The sequence below is a fragment of the Scyliorhinus canicula genome, chromosome 2 (genome assembly GCF_902713615.1).
Source record: "Scyliorhinus canicula chromosome 2, sScyCan1.1, whole genome shotgun sequence".
Taxonomy (NCBI): Eukaryota; Metazoa; Chordata; class Chondrichthyes; order Carcharhiniformes; family Scyliorhinidae; genus Scyliorhinus; species Scyliorhinus canicula.
The window spans coordinates 242644945-242670689 of NC_052147.1; the positions used below are offsets into that span (position 1 = coordinate 242644945).

Genomic DNA, 25745 nt, shown 5'->3' on the forward strand with positions numbered 1-25745 from the left:
CAGCTTGACTACAAACTACTTCTTGACAAAGCATTTTTCTTTCAAAGTACCAAATGTTTCCCCATGATCAGTGCACTGAAATAACCAGCTAATTTTAGTTGAAGTAACACACATACGTAACTCGATGTTTTTTCTAGTACATATTTTCACAAAACATTTACGAGTGCTGGAAAATTCAAATAAGGATCTTACCAACATGTCGGAATGTTTCACACATTTCACAATAAGACAGCAAGATATCATTGGTATATGTGCACACCTTGCAGTCCCACGATTTTTCAGTCACAGGCAATTTTCTTGAGCTAAGTTGTGCTTCACCCAGGAATTGTCGAGGGCGTTGAATTTTAAATGGGGATGGTGTCTTCCCACCTTTGGACTTTCTCTTGCCTGTACTTACACGATTTTGGACTGGCATGCACAAAGATTTAAATCGTTTTGTCTGTGGTTCAAAGTCAGCTTCTGGTAGTAGTGGCTCATCATTGTATGTTTTGCATTCTTCTTCATTATCATTTTCATCATCTTCCCTTGCGTTTATTATATTCAGTTTTCCTTGCGGTTGTTGAACTAATTCCGGGGAATCTGGAGATTTCTGTAGCTCATTTATTTCAGGAAACTGGCTGGCTGGCAAATCTTGAGGGGCTCTCTTGCGTTTCTCTGTAAAGTCACGTTTTGACGAGAAGAAGGAGCGGATGTCATGTTGTTTCTCCTTCTCAAACTAAAAGGAAAGCACAATTCATTGCTTCAAAATAATGACAAATACCTGTTACATCAATTTACCTTGGAAATTAGACATCTATAAACCTGAAACGCCCATTCAACTGGGAGCTCTTAGTCTTGCATTAAAACTGCAATAATTCAGATTGCATTTGAAAAGTCGATGGACTATTACAGGTGCTTATTAAATTCAACAATTACTGCAAATGTAAATCTTTCTTATCTTTAGTTATTGCTGAAAAAAAAAGACATGTAATTGGTACATTCGTCATGACAACGCCTTTACCAGTCAGAGTCCACTTGCTAATGAATCAGCACACTCTTCTCATACAGTATAAATTATTGTTTTCCCCATATGCAGTCTGAATTATTGCATAGTCTAATGGGTGTAAGATGAAAAAAATTTGACATGTCTCTTTTTTCAGCAATACTCAAGTTCTGGATTACCAAATGGATGCTTTCTAACTGTGTGAAAGCTTTGTTATACATAACAAGGCAATGAAATATAATAATCTTTATTATTGTCACAAGCAAGCTTACATTAACACTGCAATGAGGTTACTGTGAAAGTCCCCTAGTCGCCACACTCCGGCGCCTGTTCGGATATACTGAGGAAAAATTCAGAATATCCAATTCACCTAACAAGCATGTCTTAAGAGTCATAGAGCCATAGATATTTACAACATGGAAACAGGCCCTTCGGCCCAGCTTGTCCATGCCGCCCGTCTTTCGAGATAACATCGGCTGGTTTAGCTCAATCGGCTAAATCGCTGGCTTTTAAAGCAGACCAAGCAGGCCAGCAGCATGGTTCGATTCCCGTACCAGCCTCCCCGGACAGGCACCGGAATGTGGCGACTAGGGGCTTTTCACAGTAACTTCATTGAAGCCTACTCGTGACAATAAGCGATTTTCATTTCATTGTTCATGCCATATTAAGCTCAGTAAAGTGGTGACTACAGATTGTTTTACCACCTTTAGATATAGATAGTGTTAAAAAAAACAGATAATGTCACCATACAATTTAACAGCTCTAAACTTCACTCAGTTGTTACCATAAATTAGATTATAAAGTTCAGAATAAGATTTAGCTTGCCAATATTCACATTTGTAAGCAGCTTAATTTTTGCAATGGGGTTATTAGATCAAGGATGTTTGTAGGCTGCAGTGTTTGGGAAAACAAAATTTAAAATCACAGCATTGACGTCAGTACAATCTGTAAAAACTGGCTCTGTGAAATCTTCATCTTCCACAGAAATCTTTAAATAGCTTGGAAACAGAATGTGTCACACATGTGATTTCCCTTCTTAAGACAGACCTTAATTATATTGTAAAACTGTCTTAATTTGTGGAATATTTGACATGATTTATACCTTCTCATCACCTCTTGATGGCACACCTCCTGGCAGACCACATACATCACCAACCACAACGTGGTAACTGATCAGAGTTGCCAAGTTCCAACCATCCAGGGGAAATTTAGACAACCCTCAAGTGCTTGAGGACAGGCCAGGGGAAAATGTGGTCACTTGCTCCACAAGTGGAACAGCTCAAATTGTGAATGCACCCATCTACATCAGACCATCGCCCACAAACTGAGCTTCTGTCCTGAGCGGCCCACTCCTGTCACAAGCAGGCCACATAAGCTGTTGAATGGCTTGTTAACCTCCATATCGAATTATAACTGCTGCCACGGGGCCAAGACTCACCCATCACTATCCCAGGTCATGTGATGTTTGACCAGCAGGATAGACCCAACAGAGGTGGGTGGTGATGTACTATCAGGAGGGAGACCCCCTGGGTCTCCTGCTCCTAGGCCATGTGTTCTAGGGAGGAGATGCTCTGGCTGATTTTGCAATCCAGGTCTTGGTATGAAACATTGTAATGGGATCTGGTCAGAAAAGTACGACGATAGATCATGGGGCATTTTTAATATTAATAATCTTTATTATTGATGCAAGTAGGCTTACACTAACACTGCAATGAAGTTACTGTGAAAATCCCCTAGTCACCACACTCCGGTGCCTGTTCGGGTACACGGAGGGAGAATTCAGAATGTCCAATTCACCTAACAATCACGTCTTTCGGAACGTGTGGGAGGAAACCGAAGCACCCGGAAGAAACCCACGCAGACGCAGGAGAGAACTTGCAGACTCCGCACAGACAATGACCCAAGCAGGAATCGAACATGGGATCCTGTGCTGTGAAGCAACAATGCGAACTATTGTGCCACCATGCTATAAAGACTGGAAAAATCAGGTGGGCAAAGGTAGTATAGATGATTAATTTGTTTTTGGAATATTTTCTTAGAATAGTGCGTTCTGCAGCCAATCAGAGGAAAGGCTACATTAAACCTGGTATTATGCAATTAGATAGGACTAACTGATAAGCTCATAATGAAGGCATCCACAGGTAGCATCAATCATAATATAAATTAATTTTACATTCATTTTGAGGGAGAGAGGAGTGCACCCAAGATGAGCATTTTAAACTTAAATAAGAGCAATTATGAAGGTATGAAAGTGGAGCTAGCTAAAGTATATTGGTGAATATGCTTAAAGAGAGATCAATAGCTGGTCAGTAACAGACATTTAAAGAGATATTTCAGAATGCACAGAATAGACGCACTCAAGTGAGGACAAAAAATTTCAAGGAGAGGATACGTCATCTATGATTAACCAAAAAAGTTGGACAGTCTTTAGGAAAAAGCCTATTTGTGTAAAAACGACTGGCAGGGTACAAAATCAGAAAGAATATAAAGATCAAAGAATGACAAAAAGATTGAGGAGAGAAAAACTAGATTATGACAGAGAAAGTTAGCTCATAGCAAAGATGGATAGCAAGAGCTCCGATAGATATTTAAATGAGAGATAACATACTGAGAATTGCTCCAACAGAAAATCTGTGGAACTAATAATGGAAAGCGGGGCAATCGCAGATGAATTAAACAGGTATTTTGAATCGGTCTTCACTATACAGGACACAAATAACATTCCAGAAAGAACTGAAAAATCAGGAAATGGAAGGAAGGGAAGAACACTGGAAAATGACTCTCAGTGAAGTGGCACTGAGCAAACTGTTGGGTCTGTGGGCTAACAAATCTCCAGGTCTGCATGGACTTCACCCTAAGATCTTGAACAAAGTGTCTAATGAGATAGTTGATGCATTGGCCTGAATTTTCCAAAATTCCCTAGATTTTGGGACGGTTCCATTAGATTGGAAGATAGCAAACATAACTCCTTCATTCAAAAATGTGACACAGAAAGCAGAAAACTATCGGCCAATTGTCCGAACATCTGTCATAGAGAAAATGTAATTTTCATTTAATTCAAAGATGTCATAGCATGGCATTTGGAAACATTGAAGTCAATCAGGTAGAGTGAACAAGATTTTGTGAAAGGGAATCATTTTCAATCAATTTATTGGAATTCTTTCAAGGAGTCTCATTAGAACGGAGAACGATGCGGGGCGACTTGATAGAGGTTTATAAGATGATCAGGGGAATAGATAGAGTAGACAGTCAGAGACTTTTTTCCCGGGTGGAACAAACCATTACAAGGGGACATAAATTTAAGGTGAATGGTGGAAGATATAGAGGGGATGTCAGAGGTAGGTTCTTTACCCATAGAGTAGTGGGGGCATGGAATGCACTGCCTGTGGAAGTAGTTGAGTCGGAAACATTAGGGACCTTCAAGCGGCTATTGGAGAGGCACATGGATTACGGTATAATGATGGGGTGTAGATTAATTTGTTCTTAATCTAGGACAAAAGTTCGGCACAACATCGTGGGCCGAAGGGCCTGTTCTGTGCTGTATTTTTCTATGTTCTATGAGTCACATGCGCCGAGGATAAAGGGAACCAGTGGATACACTGTAGATTTACAGAAGGCTTTTGATAAGGTACCATATCAAAGGTTATTGCACAAAATAAAAGCTCATGTGAGAGGGGGGTAACATATTGCCATGAATTGAAGATTGGTTAGCTAACAGGAAATAGTGTTGGCATAAATAGGTCTTTTTCTGGTTGGCAGGATGTGGTGAGTGGGATCAGTGCTGAGGCCTCAACTTTTTACAATTTATATAAATTACTTCAATGAAGAGATAGTTGCTAAATCTGTTGGCGGCACAAAGGTAAGAAGGAAAATAAATCGTGAAGAGGACGTTAGAGGCGACAAAGGAACATAGATATGCTAAGTGAGTGGGCAAAAATCTGGCAAATGGAGTATAATGTGGACAAATGTGAAATTGTGTTATGAGGAAAGGTCGGAGAGGTTAGGTTTGTATCCATGAGAGTTTAAGAGATTAAGAACATAGAAAAATACAGCACAGAACAGGCCCTTCGAATAAGATGTTTCCTCTTGACCGAGAATCTAGAACTAGGGGTCACTGTTTAAAAATAAGATGTCTCTCATTTAAGACCGAGATGAGGAGAAACTTTTTTGCCCAGCGTGTCGTGATTCTCTGGAACTCTCTCCCACAAAAGGCAGTGGAAGCAGAATCCTTCAATATTTTTAGGGTAGAGCTAGATTGATTCTTGATTAGCAAGGAGGTGAAAGGTTATCGAGGTCGGCAGGAATGTGGATTGAAGCCATGATCTTATTGAATGGCCGACCAGTTTGCTGGGCTGAGAGGGCTACTCTTGCTCCTAATTTGTTTGTAGGCCTAAGGCTTCATAGGTGCTGTAATGTTCTTGCCAGGTGGCCTGATTTATACTACAAGAACATTTGTAGCTAAAGCTATAAGCAATTTATCAACATTAACTGTGGGTCAAATATATACAAAACACACCGAACAAAAACTAAAGCATGATGGCTAAATTAAGGCGATTATCTAATTGACAAATATATTTCATCCGAAATGTAATGGTCCACACAGATAACTGAATAAAACTGCTCCTATTTGCAAATAATTTCTCTTTTATTTAAACTGTGAAATTCAAAAATCCTGCATTAAGACTCTTCCTTGCTGGAGAAACCAAAGATCTGAAGGTAGGCAGCTTGAGGAAATATTTTGCAAATTAAACTATAGATTTATGGCAGAGAGCGTGAACACAAATCAAGTTGTTCTACTTATATCATAACCCACAAGAGTGGTTCCAGTAGTTTATGAAAATAGCACAATCCTGTAACTTAAATTACTGCTTCATTCCAGTTTTCTTTACGGACTACAGCAATTTTGAAAAGATATTTCTTGATTTTGCTCACTAGTGTAGTACAGAAATAGGATGTAGCAAACATGGTGTGGTAAATTGAAAATATAATGGTGACAAAAGATATGAAAATGCACATTATAATTGGCACTATATAGTATTAATATCAGTAAACAGATTACATGAGACAAATGTTACTCCTCATAATAAATGTACTCAAACATGGTAATTAGTAAACAAGTTTTTAAAAATTAGTATTTATATTACATGTCGCACAGTTCATATTCTTACATGAGTGAAAAACATTCCATCCTCAGTTCCTGATAAATTTTCATTTGGCACCCAGGCCAATGCAGTGTTCAAGAAATCCCATTTTTCTTTATCTGCTTCCTCTACTTCCAAGCGTTGCTTTATTCCATTTAATGTGTTACTTGTAACACGAGTCTGTAATTCAAAAGTAAAGTTACTTATCTCCACTGACGAATGCATGAGCTCATTTGGTATTTTGACTCAACCTACAAAGCTGAAACCCTGCAAACAAATCTTCAAACTTGGAAATATTCTAAATTAAATACCATTTTTAATTGTGCATTTTCTTAAATCAAACAGTGCAACTTCAGGCTCATGCCTCATCATTAAATTGCAGTGCGAACTTTCATTGATCTTACACTTTGTTCTTTGCCATGTTCTTGTGATGATGGAACCCTCCAGCTTCAGAAATTAATAATTAGCCAGATCACATAGTCAAATGAACATGGAAATTTATTGACTGCAATTGTACAGAAATCTACATAAGACATTACCTAATGGTGAGAATGCGGAAAGAACACAATGGGGGAGGGGGGGGGGGGGGGGGGGGGGAGAGGGAGAGGAGAGGAGGAGAAAGAGTGAAAGCAAATAGAAATTTATAAAAGGTACACTTTTTCAGCATCTCAATCCTCTTCCTGCTTAAGTATTTCCATCTCACCTAAGGAATCCAGTTCCATAGTAATTTGGTCAAGTGTCCATTCTTTAATTTTGGGCCTGGACAGTAATAGAAAGTTATTGGATTGTATGGAAGGGGAAGTAAAGTAAACAACAATATATTTAATAATCTTGGTTTAGATTAGAGTCAAGAACAAGAGAAAAAGACAGCAAGGAGAATAAGAAAAATGATAGGCAGAGAAATCAAGGGCCCGCATCAGATAATGGCATGGTAAAAAATAGTAGGGATGGGACATGGTACGTTAAAGAAACTAGCCTTAAGGTTATGTACCTGAACGCACGGAGCATTTGAAATAAAATGGATGAATTAGTTACGCATGTAGATGTAAAGGGATATGATATAGTTGGGATTACGGAGACACAGAACAAGGTGACCACGGATGGGAACTAAACATTGATGGCTATTCAGTTTTTAGGAAGGACAGAGAGAAAGCAAAACGTAGTGGAGTTGCATTAATGAATAAAGAAGATATTGATACAATATTGAGGAAAGATATTAGTACAGATGATGTGGAATCTGTCTGGGTCGAATTAAAAAAGATCAAGGGACAAAAAACATTTGTAGCGGTGGGATATAGACCATCAAACTGCAGTGGTAATGTTGGGAATAGCATTCAACAGGAAATCAGAAATGAGTGTGATAAAGAAATATCTGTGATTATGGGTGACTTTAATCTGCATATAGATTGGGTGAGTCAAATTAGTCACAGTACAACAGAGGTTGAATTTCTGGAGTGTATAAGAGATGGTTTCTGGACCAGTATGTTGAGGAACCAACAAGGGAACAAACCATCTTGGACTGGGTGTTGTGCAATGAGAGGATCAGTTGGCAATCTAGTTGTGAGAGAACCCATGGGGATGAGTGACCACAATATGATAGAATTCTTTATCAAGTGGATTGTGAGTTATTTGATTCTGAGACCAGGGTCCTGAACCTCAATTAAGGTAACTATGATGGTATGAGGTATGAGCTGGCTATGACGGACTGGGAAACATTACTGAAAGGAAAGACAGTGTACGGGCAATGGCAGGCATTCAAGGAACAAATAGGTGAACTCCAAAAGTTGTTTATTCCTATTTGGCGCAAGAGAGGAAGGGAACTATAGAACATAGAACACTACAGCGCAGTACGGGCCCTTCGGCCCTCGATGTTGCGCCGACCTGTGAAACCATCTGAAGCCTATCTGACCTACACTATTCCATTTTCATCCATGTGTCTATCCAGTGACCACTTAAATGCCCTTAAAGTTGGAGAGTCTACTACTGTTGCAGGCAGGGCGTTCCACACCCCTACTACTCTCTGAGTAAAGAAACTGCCTCTGACATCTGTCCTATATCTACCTCCCCTCAATTTAAAGCTATGTCCCCTCGTGTTGGTCATCACCATCCGAGGAAAAAGACTCTCACTGTCCACCCTATCTAACCCTCTGACTATCTTATATGTCTCTATTAAGTCACCTCTCAGCCTTCTCCTCTCTAACGAAAACAACCTCAATTCCCTGAGCCTTTCCTCGTAAGACCTTCCCTCCATACCAGGCAACATCCTAGTAAATCTCCTCTGAACCCTTTCCAAAGCTTCCACATCCTTCCTATAATGTGGTGACCAGAACTGCACGCAGTACTCCAGGTGCGGCCACACCAGAGTTATGTACAGCTGCAGCATGACCTTGTGGTTCCGAAACTCAATCCCCCTGCTTATAAAGGCTAGCACACCATATGCCTTCTTAACAGCCCTATTAACCTGGGTGGCAACTTTCAGGGATTTATGTACCTGGATGCCGAGATCTCTCTGTTCATCCACACTACCAAGAATCTTGCCATTAGCCCAGTACTCTGCATTCCTGTTACTCCTTCAAAAGTGAACCACCTCACACTTTTCCGCATTAAACTCCATCTGCCACCTCTCAGCCCAGCTCTGCAGCTTATCTATGTCCCTCTGTATCCTATAACATCCTTCAGCACTATCCACAACTCCACCGACCTTCGTGTCATCTGCAAATTTACTAACCCATCCTTCTACACCCTCTTCCAGGTCATTTATAAAAATGACAAACAGCAGTGGCCCCAAAACAGATCCTTGCGGTACACCACTAGTAACTGAACTCCAGGATGAACATTTGCCATCAACCACCACCCTCTGTCTTCTTTCAGCTAGCCAATTACTGATCCAAACCGCTAAATCACCTTCAATTCCATACTTCCTTATTTTCTGCAATAGCCTACCGTGGGGAACCTTATCAAACGCCTGTAGGTTCCTTACAGTCAGAAATGGGGGAATTCATAACAGCGAACAAAGAGGAACTAAATTCGTACTTTGCTTCTGTCTTCACAAAGGAAGACATGAATAATGCACAGGAAGATCTGAGAAACACAAGTTTTAGTGAGGAGCTGTAGAAAATTAGTATTAGTAAAGAAACGGTTTTGGAAATTAATGGGACTGAAGGTGGACGAATCTCCAGGGCCTGATAATCTTCATTCCAGAGTAATCAAGGAAGTGGCCCTAGAAATAGTATGTCCATTGGTGGTCATTTTCAAAACTTCTTCGGACTCTGAAAGTTCTTCGGTTCCTACAGGTAGCTAATATAGCTCTGCTACTCAAAAAAGGTAGGTAGAGAGAAAGCAGGGAACTATAGACCCGAGAACCTAACATCAGTAGTAGGGTTGTTGCTGGAGTCCATTATCAAGGATTTCATAGCACAGCAGTTGAAAGCAGTGGTGTAATCAGACAAAGTCAGCACAGATATAAGAGGGAAAATCATACTTGTCAAATCTACCAGAATTCTTCAAAGGTGTAATTAGTAGAGTTGACCAGGGAGAAATGGTGGATGTGGTTTATTTAGACTTTCAGAAGGCTTTTGACAAGGTCTCACAAAGCAGATTAATATAACAATAATAATCTTTATAAGTGTCACAAGTAGGCTTACATTAACACTGCAATGAAGTTACTGTGAAAGTCCCTGAGTCGCCACACTCGGGCACCTATTCCGGTACATAGAACATAGAACAGTACAGCACATAACAGGCCCTTCGGCCCTCGATGTTGTGCCGAGCAATGATCACCCTACTCAAGCCAACGTATCCACCCTATACCAGTAACCCCCCCCCCCATATTAACCTTATTTTTTAGGACACTAAGGGCAATTTAGCATGGCCAATCCACCTAACCCGCACATCTTTGGACTGTGGGAGGAAACCGGAGCACCTGGAGGAAACCCACACACACACGGGGAGGACGTGCAGACTCCGCACAGACAGTGACCCAGCCGGGAATCGAATCTGGGACCCTGGAGCTGTGAAGCATTTATGCTAACCACCATGTTACCGTGCTGCCCTAAACTGAGGGAGAATTGAGAATGTCCAATTCACCTAACAAACACGTCTTTAGGGACTTGTGTAATGAAAACCGAGCACCCGGAGGAAACCCATGCAGACATGGGAAGAACGTGCAGACTCCACACAGACAGTGACCTAAGCCGGGAATCGAAACCGGGTCCCTGGGGCTGTGAACCATGCTAAAGTGCTTTTGATTGCGGGTAGTGTCTTGAGAAGGATAGAAAGCTTGTAACCAAACGGGAAGCAAAACGTTGGAATAAATGTGCCTTTTTCTGATTAGCAGGCAATGACTAGTGGGATACCACATGGATCTAGGACTCCAACTGCTCACATTATATCTTAATGATTTGGACATGGGAACTAAATGTAGTATTTTCAAATTTGCAGATGATGCAAAGTTGGGTGGGAGGGTGAACTATGAGGAGGTTGCAGAGATTCTTCAGCAGGATTTGGTCAGGCTGAGTGAGTTGGCATAGGCATGTCAGCTGCCGTGTTACGTGGATAAATGTGAGGTCATTCACTTCGATAGCAAAAATAGGACGGCAGATTATTATTTGAATGGTGCAAGTTGAGAGAGGTGAATACTCAGCACAGCCTTGGTGTCCTTATGCATCAGTCCCTGAAAGTAAGTGTGCAGGTATAGCAGGCAGTAAATAGGCAAATGGAATGTTGGACTTCAGAGCAAGAGGATTTGAATATAGGAATAGAGATGTTTTATTGCAATTGTATAGGGCGCTGGTGAGGCCACACCTGGAGTTTTGTGTACCGTTTTGGTGTCATATCTGAGGAAGGATGTTCTTGCTTTGGAGGGAATGCAGCGAAGATTTACCCGGCTGATTCCTGGGATGGCGGGACTGTCATATGAGGAGAGACTAAATCGGTTAGGATTATATTCATCAGAGTTTAGAAGAGTGAGAGGGGATCTCATTGAAACTTACAAAATTCTAACAGGACTGGACAGAGTAGATTCAGAAAGAATATTCCTGATGGTGGTGGAGTCCAGAACTAGAGGTCATAGTTTGAGGATAAGGGGTAAACCTTTAAGGACTGAGGTGAGGAGAAATTCTTCACCCAGAGAGTGGTCAATCTGTGGAATTCACTACCACAGAAAGTAGTTGAGGCCAAAATGTTGTGTAATTTCAGGAAGGAATTCAATATAGTACTTGGGGCTAAAGGGATATGAGGGGAAGGCGGGATCAGGGTATTGAACTTGATGATCAGCCATGATCATAATGAATGGCGGAGGAGGCTCTATGGCCTGTGCCTGCTTCTATTTGTTATGAGTTTACTTACAAAGAAATCTGAGGAGATCACTGGCTCTGGTATAATTTTCTTTGTTTTTGACAATATGTTCAAATTAGTTCTGGAGTATCACGGAGATAAAAAGCTTGGATTTATTTGTGAACCCAGTTGTCGTCTTTGAAGATTACAATGAGACATACAATTCCATTCAAAATTTTGAGCTGTTTTTAAAAACAGTTGTTGGATAAAGAAAAGTCGCCACATTCCCAGATGACCAAAGGCTGAATGGTGATGATTTAACCTAAGGATCACCACAACTCAGGCAAGGTTGATAACCTCAGCCGGTTCACAAAAAGGGACCTGAATAGACTTGATAACTATTGATCAGTTCATCAAATTCAGAATGCATAATTCAAGATCAATTAAAAAGCACTTAAAAGTTAGAGTAATTAAATGTTAAAGACATCATGCACTGGGGGAGTGAGTGCTGAGTTCACTTTTGTTCATAAAATGCCCAGATGAGTAAATTTACTGATGATGCAAAAATAAAGAATTTTCTAAAATGGTGAGGAGGACCAGGGAGGCAGACAAGTCAGCACAGTGGGCAGACAGCTGGCTGATGTAATTTAAAGTGATGTGTATGATGCCATGCATTTGAAAGGGCAATGAAAGAGTGGGAGCAGGCAGTCAAACAAAGATGCTTGAAGGTATGATTGAATAAAAGACGTGAGGATTCAAATACAGTATTATCTATACAAAGACAGGCAGATACAGCCATAAGAAAAATTGGAGTTTTATAAACCGGAGCAGAATAAAAAAGCAAAAAGGCAAGCTGAATTTGGAAAGTACATTGCTTTGGCAGCTTTTAAATTAGTGCAATTTTGAGCCCCCCGCCCATGGGGAAGTACTGGAAGGATAGTAGGCTAATTGTCAACCTGCTTGAACCTTGTCACAAACCTTTTTTCAGTGGCAAACACTTCCTAGAGTGGGACTTGAACCCAGAATTTCTCCCTGAGATAGGAATGCTACCTAACAATTTCCTGTTATGATTTGAAATATTATTACATATGCTGGAGCAGGAAAGACCGAGAAGATTCAATTGACATTATGAAATTATAAAGAATTTGGATAGCGTGAACAGAGGAGAATTTCTTCTAGTTAGAAAACATTTGGGAATCCCTACATTTAATGCAGAGGCACTGATTAGCAAAAAATAAGGAAATATTTCTAAATCTTGATAAATCACTGGTTGAGCCACAGGTATTGTGCTCAATACTGACACCACACGTTATGAAGGATGTCATAGCCTTCCAGGGATTGTAGAAAACATTTACAGGCATGAAGGACTTCAATCATGTGCAGAGATTGAAATAAGAGATTTTTTTTCAACTGAAGCAGAGGGTTAAAGGGAGATTTTAAAAAAGTATCCAAAATTACAGACTTCCAGTGGTGGCCATGGAGTGAGTGGTCTCACACAGGGCAGGTCCGCTTAAAGGTGTGGATTTGAGCTCTTTTTACCCAAAAACGGAGTATTTTGATGGGAAAGTGCAGCTGAAGGTGTGGAGGAGACGTTCCCCCCAGTAGTCTGCTGGTTATCAGACCTGGAAGAAGAAGGTTAAAGATCCGGCCAAGGAACTGGAAGAGACCTATGGCGCAGCAGCAATTGGAAAGGTGGCAGAGGGGGAAAGGTCATCGCATGCTGGAAAACCCCAGATGGAGCAGCTGATGGCACATCAAAGAGGAGTTCCACCAACAAAGAAAGGAGATACAGAAAGACTGATCGAAGGCCATCAAAGGAATGGTTGCACCGCTGAAAGGATTGATGGAGAAAATCGAGAACTGCTTGGAGGCAAAGGAGTCACAAATTCAGGAGATGGAGAGGGTGATGTCTGACCACAGTAATCGGGTGGTGGCATTGGAGGCGGAGGTGGGGCTCCTTTCTTCTCGGGTGAGGAGATTTCATTGTGGTGAATATTTGTAAAGGGGCAATAACTTTGTAAATAGGCAATTGTTCCTCCGCCCCATGCCAGTGGCGGTGTTTAGTTTTTGGAGGAGATGACCTATGGTTTTGGATGTGTCTTTGTTTGGTGGGGGAGGGCGAGGTCCACAGGGAGCCGTCTACACAGATCAAAGAGGAAAGGGGGGAGGAGGAGGGGTAGACAGGAGGAGCCTTTGGGCAACAGCTGCCATACTGGCCGCGAGGGTTGACCGAGAGGGGGTGGTGTAGCCACCTAAGATGGACACTGGGCTACAAAATGGAGAACTGCTAAGGCTGCAGGGAAAAACAGTCTTAGCAAGGACAAGCAGTTTGCAGAAGACTAATTAGCATTCTGCACATACAGAAACCAGTTTGTGGCCAGGTGCAGAGTTTCAGCCAAAGGTGTAAATGGCAACAAGATCTACATAATAATGAAGTGATCCAGATCCAGACCCCGCACAATAGAAACATTTAAGTATGAATGGATACTTTTGAGTAGACACCCAGACAGAACGGCACCACTGTATCCAACACAAAGAACCATAGGGACAGCCCACCCATCGAGGGACGACCCTCAGATTGGGGCGTTTAGAAGATATCGATTGGGAAAGGCCCAATCGATACATGGCAGGTAAAAGGCCCGCCCCGAAGGGGCACGGACTTCTAGGGACTATAAAAGTAGTCATGGTTCGGTCTGTTTTGTCGCTCCGGCTCTGCTTTGCTGCTACATCGCATCCTGACTCCAGTTCCATCACCAGCCGTTGAGCCATCAGCCATCGAACTGTAAGTGCCAATACAACGATCGCTACGTGATCCAGACCTTGCTAGATCCTGACAACTTTAAGTACCTGAGAGTTGCAGACCAAGAACGGGACGAAGGCCTTGCTCCCTGACCTTGCCTGTTCCTGTCTAGATAAGTATTTTAGTTGTTTAGTATTAGAAGTAAGTTAGTCTCTTTAGCGTATGCATGTGTATTTATTATATTTGTCATAATAAATATCAATCGTTTGGACTTACGAATCGGTGTACAGATTTATTACTTTGAACCTGACCTTGATATACTTGTGAGGTGTCTAAATACGGCACCTGGCGACTCCTGAGCATAATTACATACACAGAGCCATAGTAGTGTTAAGCACACGGCCTTTAAACGGAGGCGTGTTAATACACTCCAGTAAAACGAGCAACAGTGGGGAGAGGGGGGAGATGTGACGTGTGAGTTTTGAAGGAGAAGCGTGGTCATGGAAGACCCCGGTTTAGGGTGAAATTAAAGGGGATAGAATTGATAGGGGAGGATGGCAAACAGTAGAGAGGAATGGAGGCGTAAACCTCCGTAAGGCACCTAACATGCCATTTGGCCAATCGAGTCTGCACCAGCCCTTGGCAAGAGCACCCTACTTAAACCCAGGTCTCCACCTTATTTCCATAACCCAGAAACCCCATCCTACCTTTTGGGCACTAAGGGCAATTTAGCATGGCCAATCCACCTAACCTGCTCATCTTTGGACTGGGAGGAAACCAGAGCACCAGGAGAAAACCCACGCAGGCACGGGGATACGTGCAGACTGCGCACTGCAGACTGTGGTCCGTGATTAAGGATTATGTGGACTTGAACCAAAATGGGGAGGTTTGAGTGGGCACATTTTGGGAGGCAGTGAACTGGTGGTTCGGAGGGAGATTCAAGGCGCACGGAGATAGGAAGGGGGAAGAGTATGGATGATTATTGGATGAGATGGTCAAGGTGGACGGAACATTCAAGGGCCCCCAGTGTGGAGGGATTGGCGAAGAGAAAGTTACAGGAGCAGTTCGATAGGCTGTCGACAGGAAGGGCGGTTGGGCAGCTACGGAGGGCGAGGCGGGTGTAGTATGAATATGGAGTGAAGGTAAGCTGCATGCTAGCCCATCAGCTGCAGAGGCAGGCCTTGTCCAGAGACAGGGAAAGGGGAGTTAGTGTTGGAGTCGGGGCGGATAAATGAGGCATTTAGGGAGTATTAAGAGAAATTGTACAGCGCCGATACGGGGGCACGAGGAAGGGGATATGGGCAGTTGGATGGCTGGAATTTCCATGGCTCGATGAGGAGAGGAGGCAGGCAGGAAAGGCGGCCGGCGGGAGAGGAGGCAGGCAGGAAAGACGGCCGGCGGGAGAGGAGGCCGGCGGGAGAGGAGGAAGGCAGGAGAGGAGGCATGAGGGAGAGGAGGCAGGCGAGGAGCAATTAGGGTTGAGAGGAGCCATTAGGATTGAGAGGTGGTGGAAAGCGTAAAAGGGATGAAGTCGGGGTTGGCCTGACGAACCCGACGAACATTTACTGGGGGCGTTTAGCAAGGGGCTGGAGAAAGGAGAGCTGCCGGAGACAATGACGCAGGAGACGGATACGCTAATTTCAAAGATAGGGAAGGACCCACTGGAGTGTGGGTCCTACAGACCTCTATCACTGTTGAATACAGATGTGAAAGTGCTGGCTGTTAGTGATGGGGAGGATGGAAGGATGCATTCCGGGGGTGGTTGCCAAGGTGCAAACAGGCTTTGTGAAGGGAAGGCAACTCTTGAATATTACAAGGCGACTATTGAATGTGATCATGGTCCTGTCAAGAGGACAGGTACCATAGGTAGTGGTGTCCATGGATGCAGAGAAGGCTTTTCACTGGGTGGAGTGGCGGCACCTGTTTGAGGTTCTGGGAATGTTTGGGTCAAGTTTGTGGCATGGGTGTGTCTGCAGTATGTGGCTCCGATGGCAAATGTACGGACTAACGTAATGAGCTCACGGAGTTTCGGGTTGCATAAGGGAACGAGGCAGGGGTGTCTACCATCACCACTGTTTTTTGCGCTAGCGACAGAGCCCTTGGCGATGCCCCTTATGGGGTCAGCAGAGTAGCAGGGGATTTATGAGGGGGAGTAAGGAGCACCGGGTGTCACTGTATGTGGACGAGTATGGGGAGAATTATGGGCTCATTAGAAAAGTTCAGGGCTTTCTCGGGTTATAAGCTGAATGTGGGGAAAGCTCATTTCAGGGTGTTGCCATTTAGGGTAGCCAGGGATACGTTTAGAGATCTGGGGATCCAGATGATGGGGGAGTGAGTGACATTGCACAAATGGAAGTTAACAAAGTTGGTGGAAGAGATAAAGAGGGACTTTAGGAGGTGGGATACACTGCACCTGACGCTGGTGGGGAGGGTCCAACTGGTGTAAAATGAATGACTTGCCAAGATTCCGATCTGTATTCCAAACACTCTCGATTTTTATTCTGAAAGCCTTTTTCCAGAAGTTGGACGCAGTGATCTCGGAGTTTATATGGGCAGGGAAGGTGCCATGGGTAAAGAAGGCTCTGCTACAAAGACAGAGGCAGAAAGGGGGGTTGGCGCTACCGGACCTGCTGCACTACTACTGGGCAGCGAATGTGGAGAAAGTGAGGCGGTGGTGGGAAGGAGAGGGGTTAGATTGGGTTGGATAAGAGGGTCCAGCCTGAGGGCCATGGTGATGTTGTACGAAGTAAATAATGGCATGATGGGAAAACTGGTCAACTATTGAGTACAATGTAAGAAAAGCTGACTTCGCATGACCCAAAGCCTGAATAAGATCAGAGAAGGTCAAGCTGATCCGAAATGCCTGGGCTCCGCAAATTCTGATAAGACTAACTCGTCATAACCCAAAGCAGTCTAAATACGACAAGATAGGGTCAGAACAAGTCTCCTCCGACTCTTAAACATTCCATCAAAGGACAAAATAATGATCTGAGTGACGGGACAGAGTCCTGAAAGGTCAGCAAGGTGACGCCTGTTTTATGATATTGCTTTTGTTTCTATTTCCAATCGAATTTCTGACTAAACTGTTGTCACACAATCTTGATAATGATAATGTATAAATATTGAGCTGATTCTCTGAAAGCATGAACTTGAGAAGGAATCAGCAGTTTTGCTGACTGCTCTCCGACCTCAAGTTTCAGCCATAAACTGCAGTCTTTGAAAATAAAATCTTGTTATGTTTTCTTAACGAGCGTTGTTGAATCTTTCCACCACAGTCCAGAAGCGGGAAAAATATTGACTTCTACAGCGGCTACTGGCACAGAGGAGATATACTGAGAGTTTGGTTGTGCAGTCCACAATAAAGGTGTGGAACCAGCTGAGGAGATGCTTTAGGATGGAGGGGATGTCAGTGTTAACACTGCTGTGTGAGAACCACGGGTTCAATCCAGGGAGGAGACGGATGGCATGTACAGGAGATGGAGTGAGGTGGGGCTGGTGAGGGCAAGGGATTTATATTTGGAGGTGAGGTTCGCAAGCCTAGAGGAAAGGGTAGAGCTCCCGAAGGGAAGAGAATTTAGGTATATACAAGTGAGGGACTTTGCACGGAAAGCGTGGAAAGGGTTTCCCAGGCTCCCTACTGGAACAATTGCTGCTTCCGGACATGGAACGGGAGGGTAGGACTGGGGACATATACGGGTGGCTGGGGGAGCATGGGGGAGAGCAAGTGGCAATGCTCAAGGATAAATGGGAGGGGTTGATCGGTTGGGGAGTGTGGAGTGAGTCGCTGTGCAGGGTGAATTTGACCTCCTCGTGTGCGAAGATGAATTTGATACAGTTTAAGGTGGTACACAGGGTTCACATGACTCGGGTGAGGATGAGTGGATTCCTCCAGGGGGTGGCAGATGAGTGTGATAAGTGCGGGCGAGGAACAGCAAACCACGCACATTTATTTTGGGGAGTGAGAAATTAGAGAGGTACTGGGCAGGAGTGTTTGGGACGCTAGTAAAGATTCTGGGGGTAGAGGCCGGGCCGGATCCTATGGTGGCGGCTTTTGGGGTATCGGAAATGGCGGAGCTGAGAGAGGGAGGAAGGCCGATGTTGTGGCATTCGTCCTTCTGGTTGCCCGGAATTTTGTTGGAAAGGTTGTCGATAATGCCATCGGGGTCAGCAGCCTGGCTAGAGGACCTGTAAGACCTCCTCCGGTTGGAGAAGATTAAGTTTGAACTGAGGGATTCAGCGGAGGGCTTTGAGTTACGTTGGGGATTGTTCACGACCATGGAGGAATTGTTGGTGAAAAAGGAGAAAAACTTGTACAGACTGTAAAATTGAGAGTTGGGGAGAATGTTCCCCAGATTATTAATGTTTGTGATTTTTGAATATGTTTGCAACAAAATACATTTAAAAATAAAGAATAATCCAAAATTATAAAGAGCTTTGATAAAGTAAAGATGGAAGAAACGGGTTTTACTGGGAAGAGGGTTGGAATCCAGAGGATATCAATTTAAGATAACTGGAAACAAACAAAATCAGAGGCGAAAATTTTATTTATGAAGTTGGTGAAGATGATATTAAACGCATCGGTTAGGATGGTGGAAGCAGATTCAATAGCAAGTTCCAAAATGAATTCAGTATATTGTTGCAAAGGAAGCATTTGCAGAGATATGGGAAGGGAGGAGGAGAGTTAAACTAATTACATAGGATTTACATCGGTTTTATAGCCGATTTAGTTTACTTGGCTGGACAGCTAGTTTGATACAGAGCGAGGCCAACAGCTTGGGTTGAATTCCCATATGGGCCAAGTTATTCATGAAGGACCGGCCTTCTCAACCTTGCCCCTCTTATGAGGTGTGGTGATTCTCAGGTCAAATCACTAGCAGTCAGCTCTTTCCCTCAAAGGGGAAAGCATTCTATGGTCACCTGGGACGATGGCAACTTTTACTTGACATCACAGAAACAGGCTGTTCTGACCAACCAGTCCATGCAATAATTCATGCTCCACTCAATCTTTCTCTCAGCTTTACTCATTTACATCTACCATTGCAACCCTCTATTCCTTTCTCCCTCGCCTTAAATCAATGATGGATAATCTAGGCTAGTGAGTGGGCTGCACAAGTGCACCTCCTTCATCACAGTGGGTTGCAAGATTGAAATTGGGTATGTTCACTAACTATGACTTAATAAGATTAAATATATTTACTACATGCCAAAAAATTTATCGAGTTGTAGAAAAACCATTCATATATTAGCAGAACTGTCATCAACTTCAAATGGTCAAAAAAAAGTATACACTTTGATCGGACGCAGAGGGAGCACATGGCTCTTTGTCAATTTTCACTCTCCATGCCCTTGCTTTGTGCACATATCACTTTCATCATACCGTTAGGAAAAAAAACTATGCGGACAAAAGCCACCACAATCTGGTAATTCTGCATGTGTCAACGTTCAACAAAATACCTGTGGGACGCACGCACTCAGTACCCTGATGAGCCACAGGCCACATGTTGCCCACCACTGCCTGAAATGAATCTACACTACTTGCTTCAACCACTGCCTGTGGTAGTGAGTTCCACATTCTCACCATTCTTTGGCTGAAGAAGTGACTTCTGAATTCCCTACTGGATTTCTTGGTGAACTTCTGATATTGATGGTCTCCAGCTATGCTTTTCCCCAGCAGAAACAACATTCTCTCTGCAACAGGATTGTTCAATGAGTTGAATGGCCTATTTCTCTATGACTCTGTGACATGGCCGGGGTTCTCCCGCAATCGGCGGGGTGGGCCGTACCGGCGCCAAAGAGTGGTGTGAACCACTCTGGCATCGGGCCGCCCGAAAGGTGCGGAATCCTCCGCATTTCCAAGGGCTATGCCAGCGCTGGAGGAGTTGGCGCCGTGCCAACCTGCGCCGAAGGGCTTACGCCGGCCGGCGCGAGCTGACGCATACACAGGAGCGGCAGCATGTTCTGGCGCATGCGCAGAGCCGCTGGCGTGATTCCTGCGCATGTGCAGGGGGTTTCTTCTCCGCGCCGGCCATCGCAGAGCCTCACACAGGCCGCCGCAGAGGGAAAGAATGCCCCAACGGCACAGGCCCGCCCGCAGATCGGTGGGCCCTGATCGCAGGCCAGGCCACTGTGGGGGCACCCCCCCACCCCGGGCCGGATCCCCCTGCGCCTCCCCGAGGACTCCGCAAGCCACCCTCAAAGCCAGGTCCCGCCGGTATGGACCTTGTCTAATCCACGCCGGAGAGACTGGCCGAAAACGGGCGGCCGCTCGACCCATCCAAGCCCGGGGAATCACCGGGGGCGGGGGCCACTGCCAACTGCCCCCGACAAGCGCGCCACGATCCCTGCCCCTACCCAAAAACAGGCGACAAGAATTCGGCAGCCAGCATCGGAGCTTGATCCACGTGCCCCCCCCTCCTGCGATCCGCCGACCCGGCAGGCGGTCAGAGAATTCCGCCCATAATCTTTCGTATAATATTCGGTGAAACCATACCTTACGCTTCACCATGCTCCACATGAGCGAGTCCAGTGTTCCTTTGGCGATGAGGTAATGAATATGAACTGAGCTGCACTGTCCTATACGGTGAGCTCTATCTTCAGCCTGCAACAAGTGACCAGGATCCCAGTATAACTCAGCAAAGACAACATGTGTAGCAGCTGTAAATGTTAAACCCTAAGAGGGATGTGAAAAAGGAAACAGTCACTGTTTTTAGACTTGCTCTGGTGTAAAAATCACAAGTTTATATAAAAATATTATAAATATAGTATCATAAATATGTGATACAATAAGATAAGGTGGAAGAACATGTTAGTTGCATGCATACTTTTAAGACCTGCTACTATTCCACTTTGGCACACTCAGGCTTGAAAGGCATCACTGCAACCTGTTTATAAGTATTTAAGCACCAGGTTGCACAAATCATGCTGGATCTTGGTATTATTCATGATTTTGCACGCAGTTTAATTCTGTAACTGAGGATCATTATAGTGAGAAAATAAACAACAAGAATCAGGCACAATTCCAGATGGGTAGAAAAGAAAAAAAATCTTGTTGTATGTGGAACTCCTCATTGTGACGTCACAGCAACATTGTGATCAGGTCTACTGAGAGCAGCATACAAATAAAAATATTGCAGTTAGGTTTTGGTGACTAATAAACTTAATTGAAATATGCCATGGGACAAACTTTGATGTAAAAGGTTTTCATCCTGCTGTCGTAAATAATACTCCCTTCCTAGCCTCCGACAATACTTCTCAGAAACCTTAGTGGTGAGTGCATAAGCAAAAGTTGACTCACTCAACCTTTTGTTTTCACCCATTTGAAATCAGTCGAGCCACTAGATACTAATTTCACATTGGTGAGCAGAGAAAGCACATTCTACCATCCGGAGAACAGCAGACAGAAATAAAATAATAATAAGAGGAAAAAAGTTACTGCAATGCACCAAGAGTGCTGAAAGAGAACAGATTTAAATAACTATAAAACACTATAAGACCAAAGTCACGAGAAAGAAATAAACATGGAAAAAAAGGCCAAACGTTTGGAACGGAAAAAGTTGCTTCACCTGTTCCAATATTTTCATGAAACCAGAGAAACGCATAAGTGGCCTGGAGAAAACAAATAAAGCCTTGAATATCAACAGTAACACAACTTTCTAAACAATACCTCACAACACAGATCAAATACATTTTGTTATTCATAAAGATTGATGCATCTTAAACAAACATCTGTAGATCGAGGTCTTTTTGTTACACTTGCAATACCTGTCCAGCAGCCTTGATGCTGAGAATTGCAACTTGTGTCTCCGGATCATTCTGAAACTGATGGACAAGATGAATCCTCTCTGATGATGGAACGCTGCCGTCTATCCTTATGTACCGTGCCTAAATAATAACCAAAGCTCTTTTTTCTTTATATGTATTGAAAATGTAATTATAAACAAAATAATAGAAAACAATTAATTCAAGTTACAATGACAAAGAACATGAAAAATCAATCAAAGGCACTAATTAACTTAACCCCACCAACATTAAACTGAACCCCTTAACAACTGACGGTGGCTAGTTCTTTAAAAAAGGAAATTAATGACTGCCATCTTAGGTAGAACGCTTCTACCGACGCCCCTAATGGCGCACTTCACCTTCTCCAAATTGAAGAACGACATGAGGTCACCCACCCAAACCAAGGCACTGGGTGGAGGAGGAGACCTCCATCCAAGCAGAACCTATCTCCAGGCTATTAACGAGCAAAGGCGAGGACATCCTCCTTCACCCACATCAGCAGCACTGGCGAGTCCGATGCCCCGAAAATGTCCACCAGCGGACATGGCTCCAGATCGATATTTCTCTGACATGAAAGAAACCCAAAAGCTTACTAACTTGGGACAGGACCAGATTATATGAGTGTGGGTAGCTGACCCCTGAGAACAACGGAACTACTCCGCTGATAAGATCTGTAAGTGTATGCTTGGAATAATCCCTACCCGATCGGGTCAAAGACAAAATGCTCGTCAATAGGGAGGAGAGTGGTGCCAAGGCGAAAGAGGGAAAGGTCTTGCGTGTAAAATCACAAATCGAAGTGTCTAATCAGATTGGAACCAGGGAGTTGAAATTTCTCCGACAGCTCCTTAAAGCTGACAAACCTTCCCTCCACGAACAAGTCCCCAAACCTCTCCAAATCCTTCCCCTGCCATGACTTAAACGTAGAGTCCAAAGCCAATGGCAAAAAGAGATGATTATTGTAGATTGGGGCTAACAAGGAAGTGGAACTGAGTTTAAAATGCTGTCCGAACTGCTTCCAGGGTGGACACAACGACCAGAGTCGAGGAAAATCTTGCCTTAAAGAATGATAGTGATGTGGTCGCTAATGCACCCAGGGTAGAACCCTTACAGGAACCCGCCTCCACTTGCCCGCACACGGAACCTGGGTCACTAAACCACCCCAACCAATGCTGTCTCGATATTGGCTGCCCAATAATAAAATAATAAGTTGGGGAAAGCCAAAACTCCTGACTGCCTATCTCTCAGGAACAGCCTATGGATCCTTGGTATCTTACCCACCCAAATAAAAGAAGACACTAATTTATTAATTTTGACAAAGAAGTACTTAGGGATAAAAGCGGGGAGATATTGAAAAATCAATTAAAATCTCGGGAGTACATTCATCTTAATAGTCTGGACCTTGCCCGCCAAGGATATTTCATTATCCCACTTCTGCAAGTCAGATGTGACCTCATTAACCAGACTAGTACAATTTCATTTATGAAACAAGGCACAATCATGGGTCATCCGGATTCCCAAATAACGAAAGCTAGATCTGGCAAAGCAAAAAGGCAACATCCCCAGATGGGCCCCCTTCCCGGGGGGTTAATCAGGAAACATTTGTTCTTATTCAAATTCAACTTAAAGCCAGAGAAGGATCCAAAGCTCCCAAGCAGCTTCATTATCTCATCCATAATGGATACTGGGTCCATATTATAAAGAAGCAGGTAATCCGTGTAAAGGGACATCTTATGCGCCACCCCTCCCTGATTTGCCTGCCCCACTTCCGAGAAGATCTGGCCAACGGTTCTATTGCCAGAGCGAATAGGAGCGAATACAATGGACATTCCTGCCTCATGCCTCTATTTCATGGAAAAAGCCCAAATTCAAAGCATTTGTGTAAACACTAGAAGTGGGGGCCCTATACAATAAACAAATCCAGGATATGAACTCTTCTCCAAACCCAAACATCCCAAGAATCTCCTCATGCCACCATATCAAACTCCTTATCAGCGTCTAAATAAACAATCACCTCTGGTTCTGCTACTGTAAAGGGGGAGAGGACAGCATTTAATAAACAATGAATTCTATGAAATTCTATAATGGCCGACAATTGCCGACCCTTGACGAAGCCGGTCTGATCTTCCAAGATCACCTCCGGGAGGCAGGACTCCAACCACAGATCCAGTACTTTTGGAAGTAACTTAGTGCTACATTTCAAGGCAAAATAGGTTGGTATGACCCACACTCTAAGGTCGTTGTTCTTAAGGACCAGGGAAATAGAGGCCTCCACAAGAGTAATGGGCAACAAACCCAAGGACAAGGAGTCATTAAACATGTCTAAAATTAGAGGGATCAATTGTTCCGCAGACTTCTGATAAAACTCGATGGGGAAACAGTCAGAACCAGGGGCTTTACCCATCTGCATCAACCCAATGCATTTCCTAATTTCCTCTGGGCCCAACGGGCATTCCAACTCATCTCACCTTTCCCTCTCCACCACTGGGATGGCTAACCCTCCAAAAAATCTGTCATGGCCGAACTCTCCGATGGGGGCTCCTATCTATAGAGTTCCCAATAAAATGTTTCAAAAGCCACATTGACCTTAATGGCGGAAACCAGACCGCCACGAGTCACTTATCTGCACAATCTCCTGGGAAGCTGCCTGCCGCCTCAGCTGATGAGCTAAAAGACGACTGGCCTTCTCCCCGTGTTCATAAAATATTTCCCTTGAACATCGCATCTGGCCCACTGCCTTACCTGTGATAGTAATTCACATTGTATCCTACTTGAGAGTAACTCCAGGGTTGGGGCAAGTGAGTATTGATGGTCCACCTCAAGGATGGAGTCCACCAGCCTCTGTCGCTCCACCCTCAAAGTCCTTTCCACATGCGCCTTGTAGGAAATTATCTCCCCCTTGATAACCACCTTAAGGGCTTCCCACAACGTAGAAGGTGAGGTAGACTTGCTTTTATTGAATTTAATATATTCCCCAATGACAGTGGACATGCGTTCACAGAATTTCTTATCCACTACTAATGCCGTATCTAATCTCCATGGCGGATGTTGGGATGGACCAGACTCCAGGACCAAATCAACAAAATTTGGAGCATTGTCTGAAATCACAATCACCGCATAACCCAACCCCGCCTCCACCAAAGGGAGGAGAGACCTATCCACCACAAAAAAGTTGATACGCGGTGAACATGGGAGAAAAAGGAAAAATCTTTATCACCCAGATGCAAAAAATGCCACAGATCATTCTCCCCCCCTCCCCGCTCAAATCTGCTTGATGAAAACCAACAACACCTTTGCCACCCTTGATGGAGTCAGAGATTTGGGCATGGATTGATCCATCCTGGGGTCCAGAACACAATTTAAGTCACCCCCCAAAATGAGCTGATGTGAATCCAAATCAAGGATGGAGGTCAGTAGCTTGTTAATAAAACCCGTATCATTCCAGTTTGGAGCGTAGACCTTAACCAAGACCACTGAGGTGCCCGCCAAAGACCAACATTTCTACTGTTGGGGTCTGCCAAGATCTTAGTGATAGGAAATTGAACCTTTTTATTGATTAAAATTGCCACATCCTGGGCCCTAACATCAAAACCCAAATTAAAAACTTGTCCCTCAAACCCCTTCCGCAGCCTTGCCTGGGCTCTGACCTACAAATGAGTCTCTTGCAAAAACACCACATCAGCATTTAAACTATTAAGGTGAGCAAATACCCGTAACCTATTCAGTGGGCCATTTAACCCCCGACATCCCAGGTGACCAAATTAACTTGGGGGCCTCCCATCCCACTTCAATCCGGAGTTAGTCATTTCCAAGAAGAGGGATTATCGAGCAG

General features: G+C 43.8%; 1 protein-coding gene across 3 annotated transcripts in view; it reads right to left on the reverse strand.

Annotated features, from left to right (window-relative positions):
* zranb3 (zinc finger, RAN-binding domain containing 3) overlaps positions 1–25745 on the reverse strand; it is a 214496-nt gene that overhangs the window by 45428 nt on the left and 143323 nt on the right. For all 3 annotated transcript variants that reach the window (XM_038789900.1, XM_038789899.1, XM_038789901.1), the window contains 4 exons: positions 21899–22018; positions 20628–20807; positions 6151–6303; positions 193–715 (listed from right to left, as the gene is read on the reverse strand). In XM_038789900.1, the coding sequence (XP_038645828.1) occupies positions 193–715; positions 6151–6303; positions 20628–20807; positions 21899–22018 (976 nt within the window). The remainder of the gene's footprint in view (positions 1–192; positions 716–6150; positions 6304–20627; positions 20808–21898; positions 22019–25745) is intronic.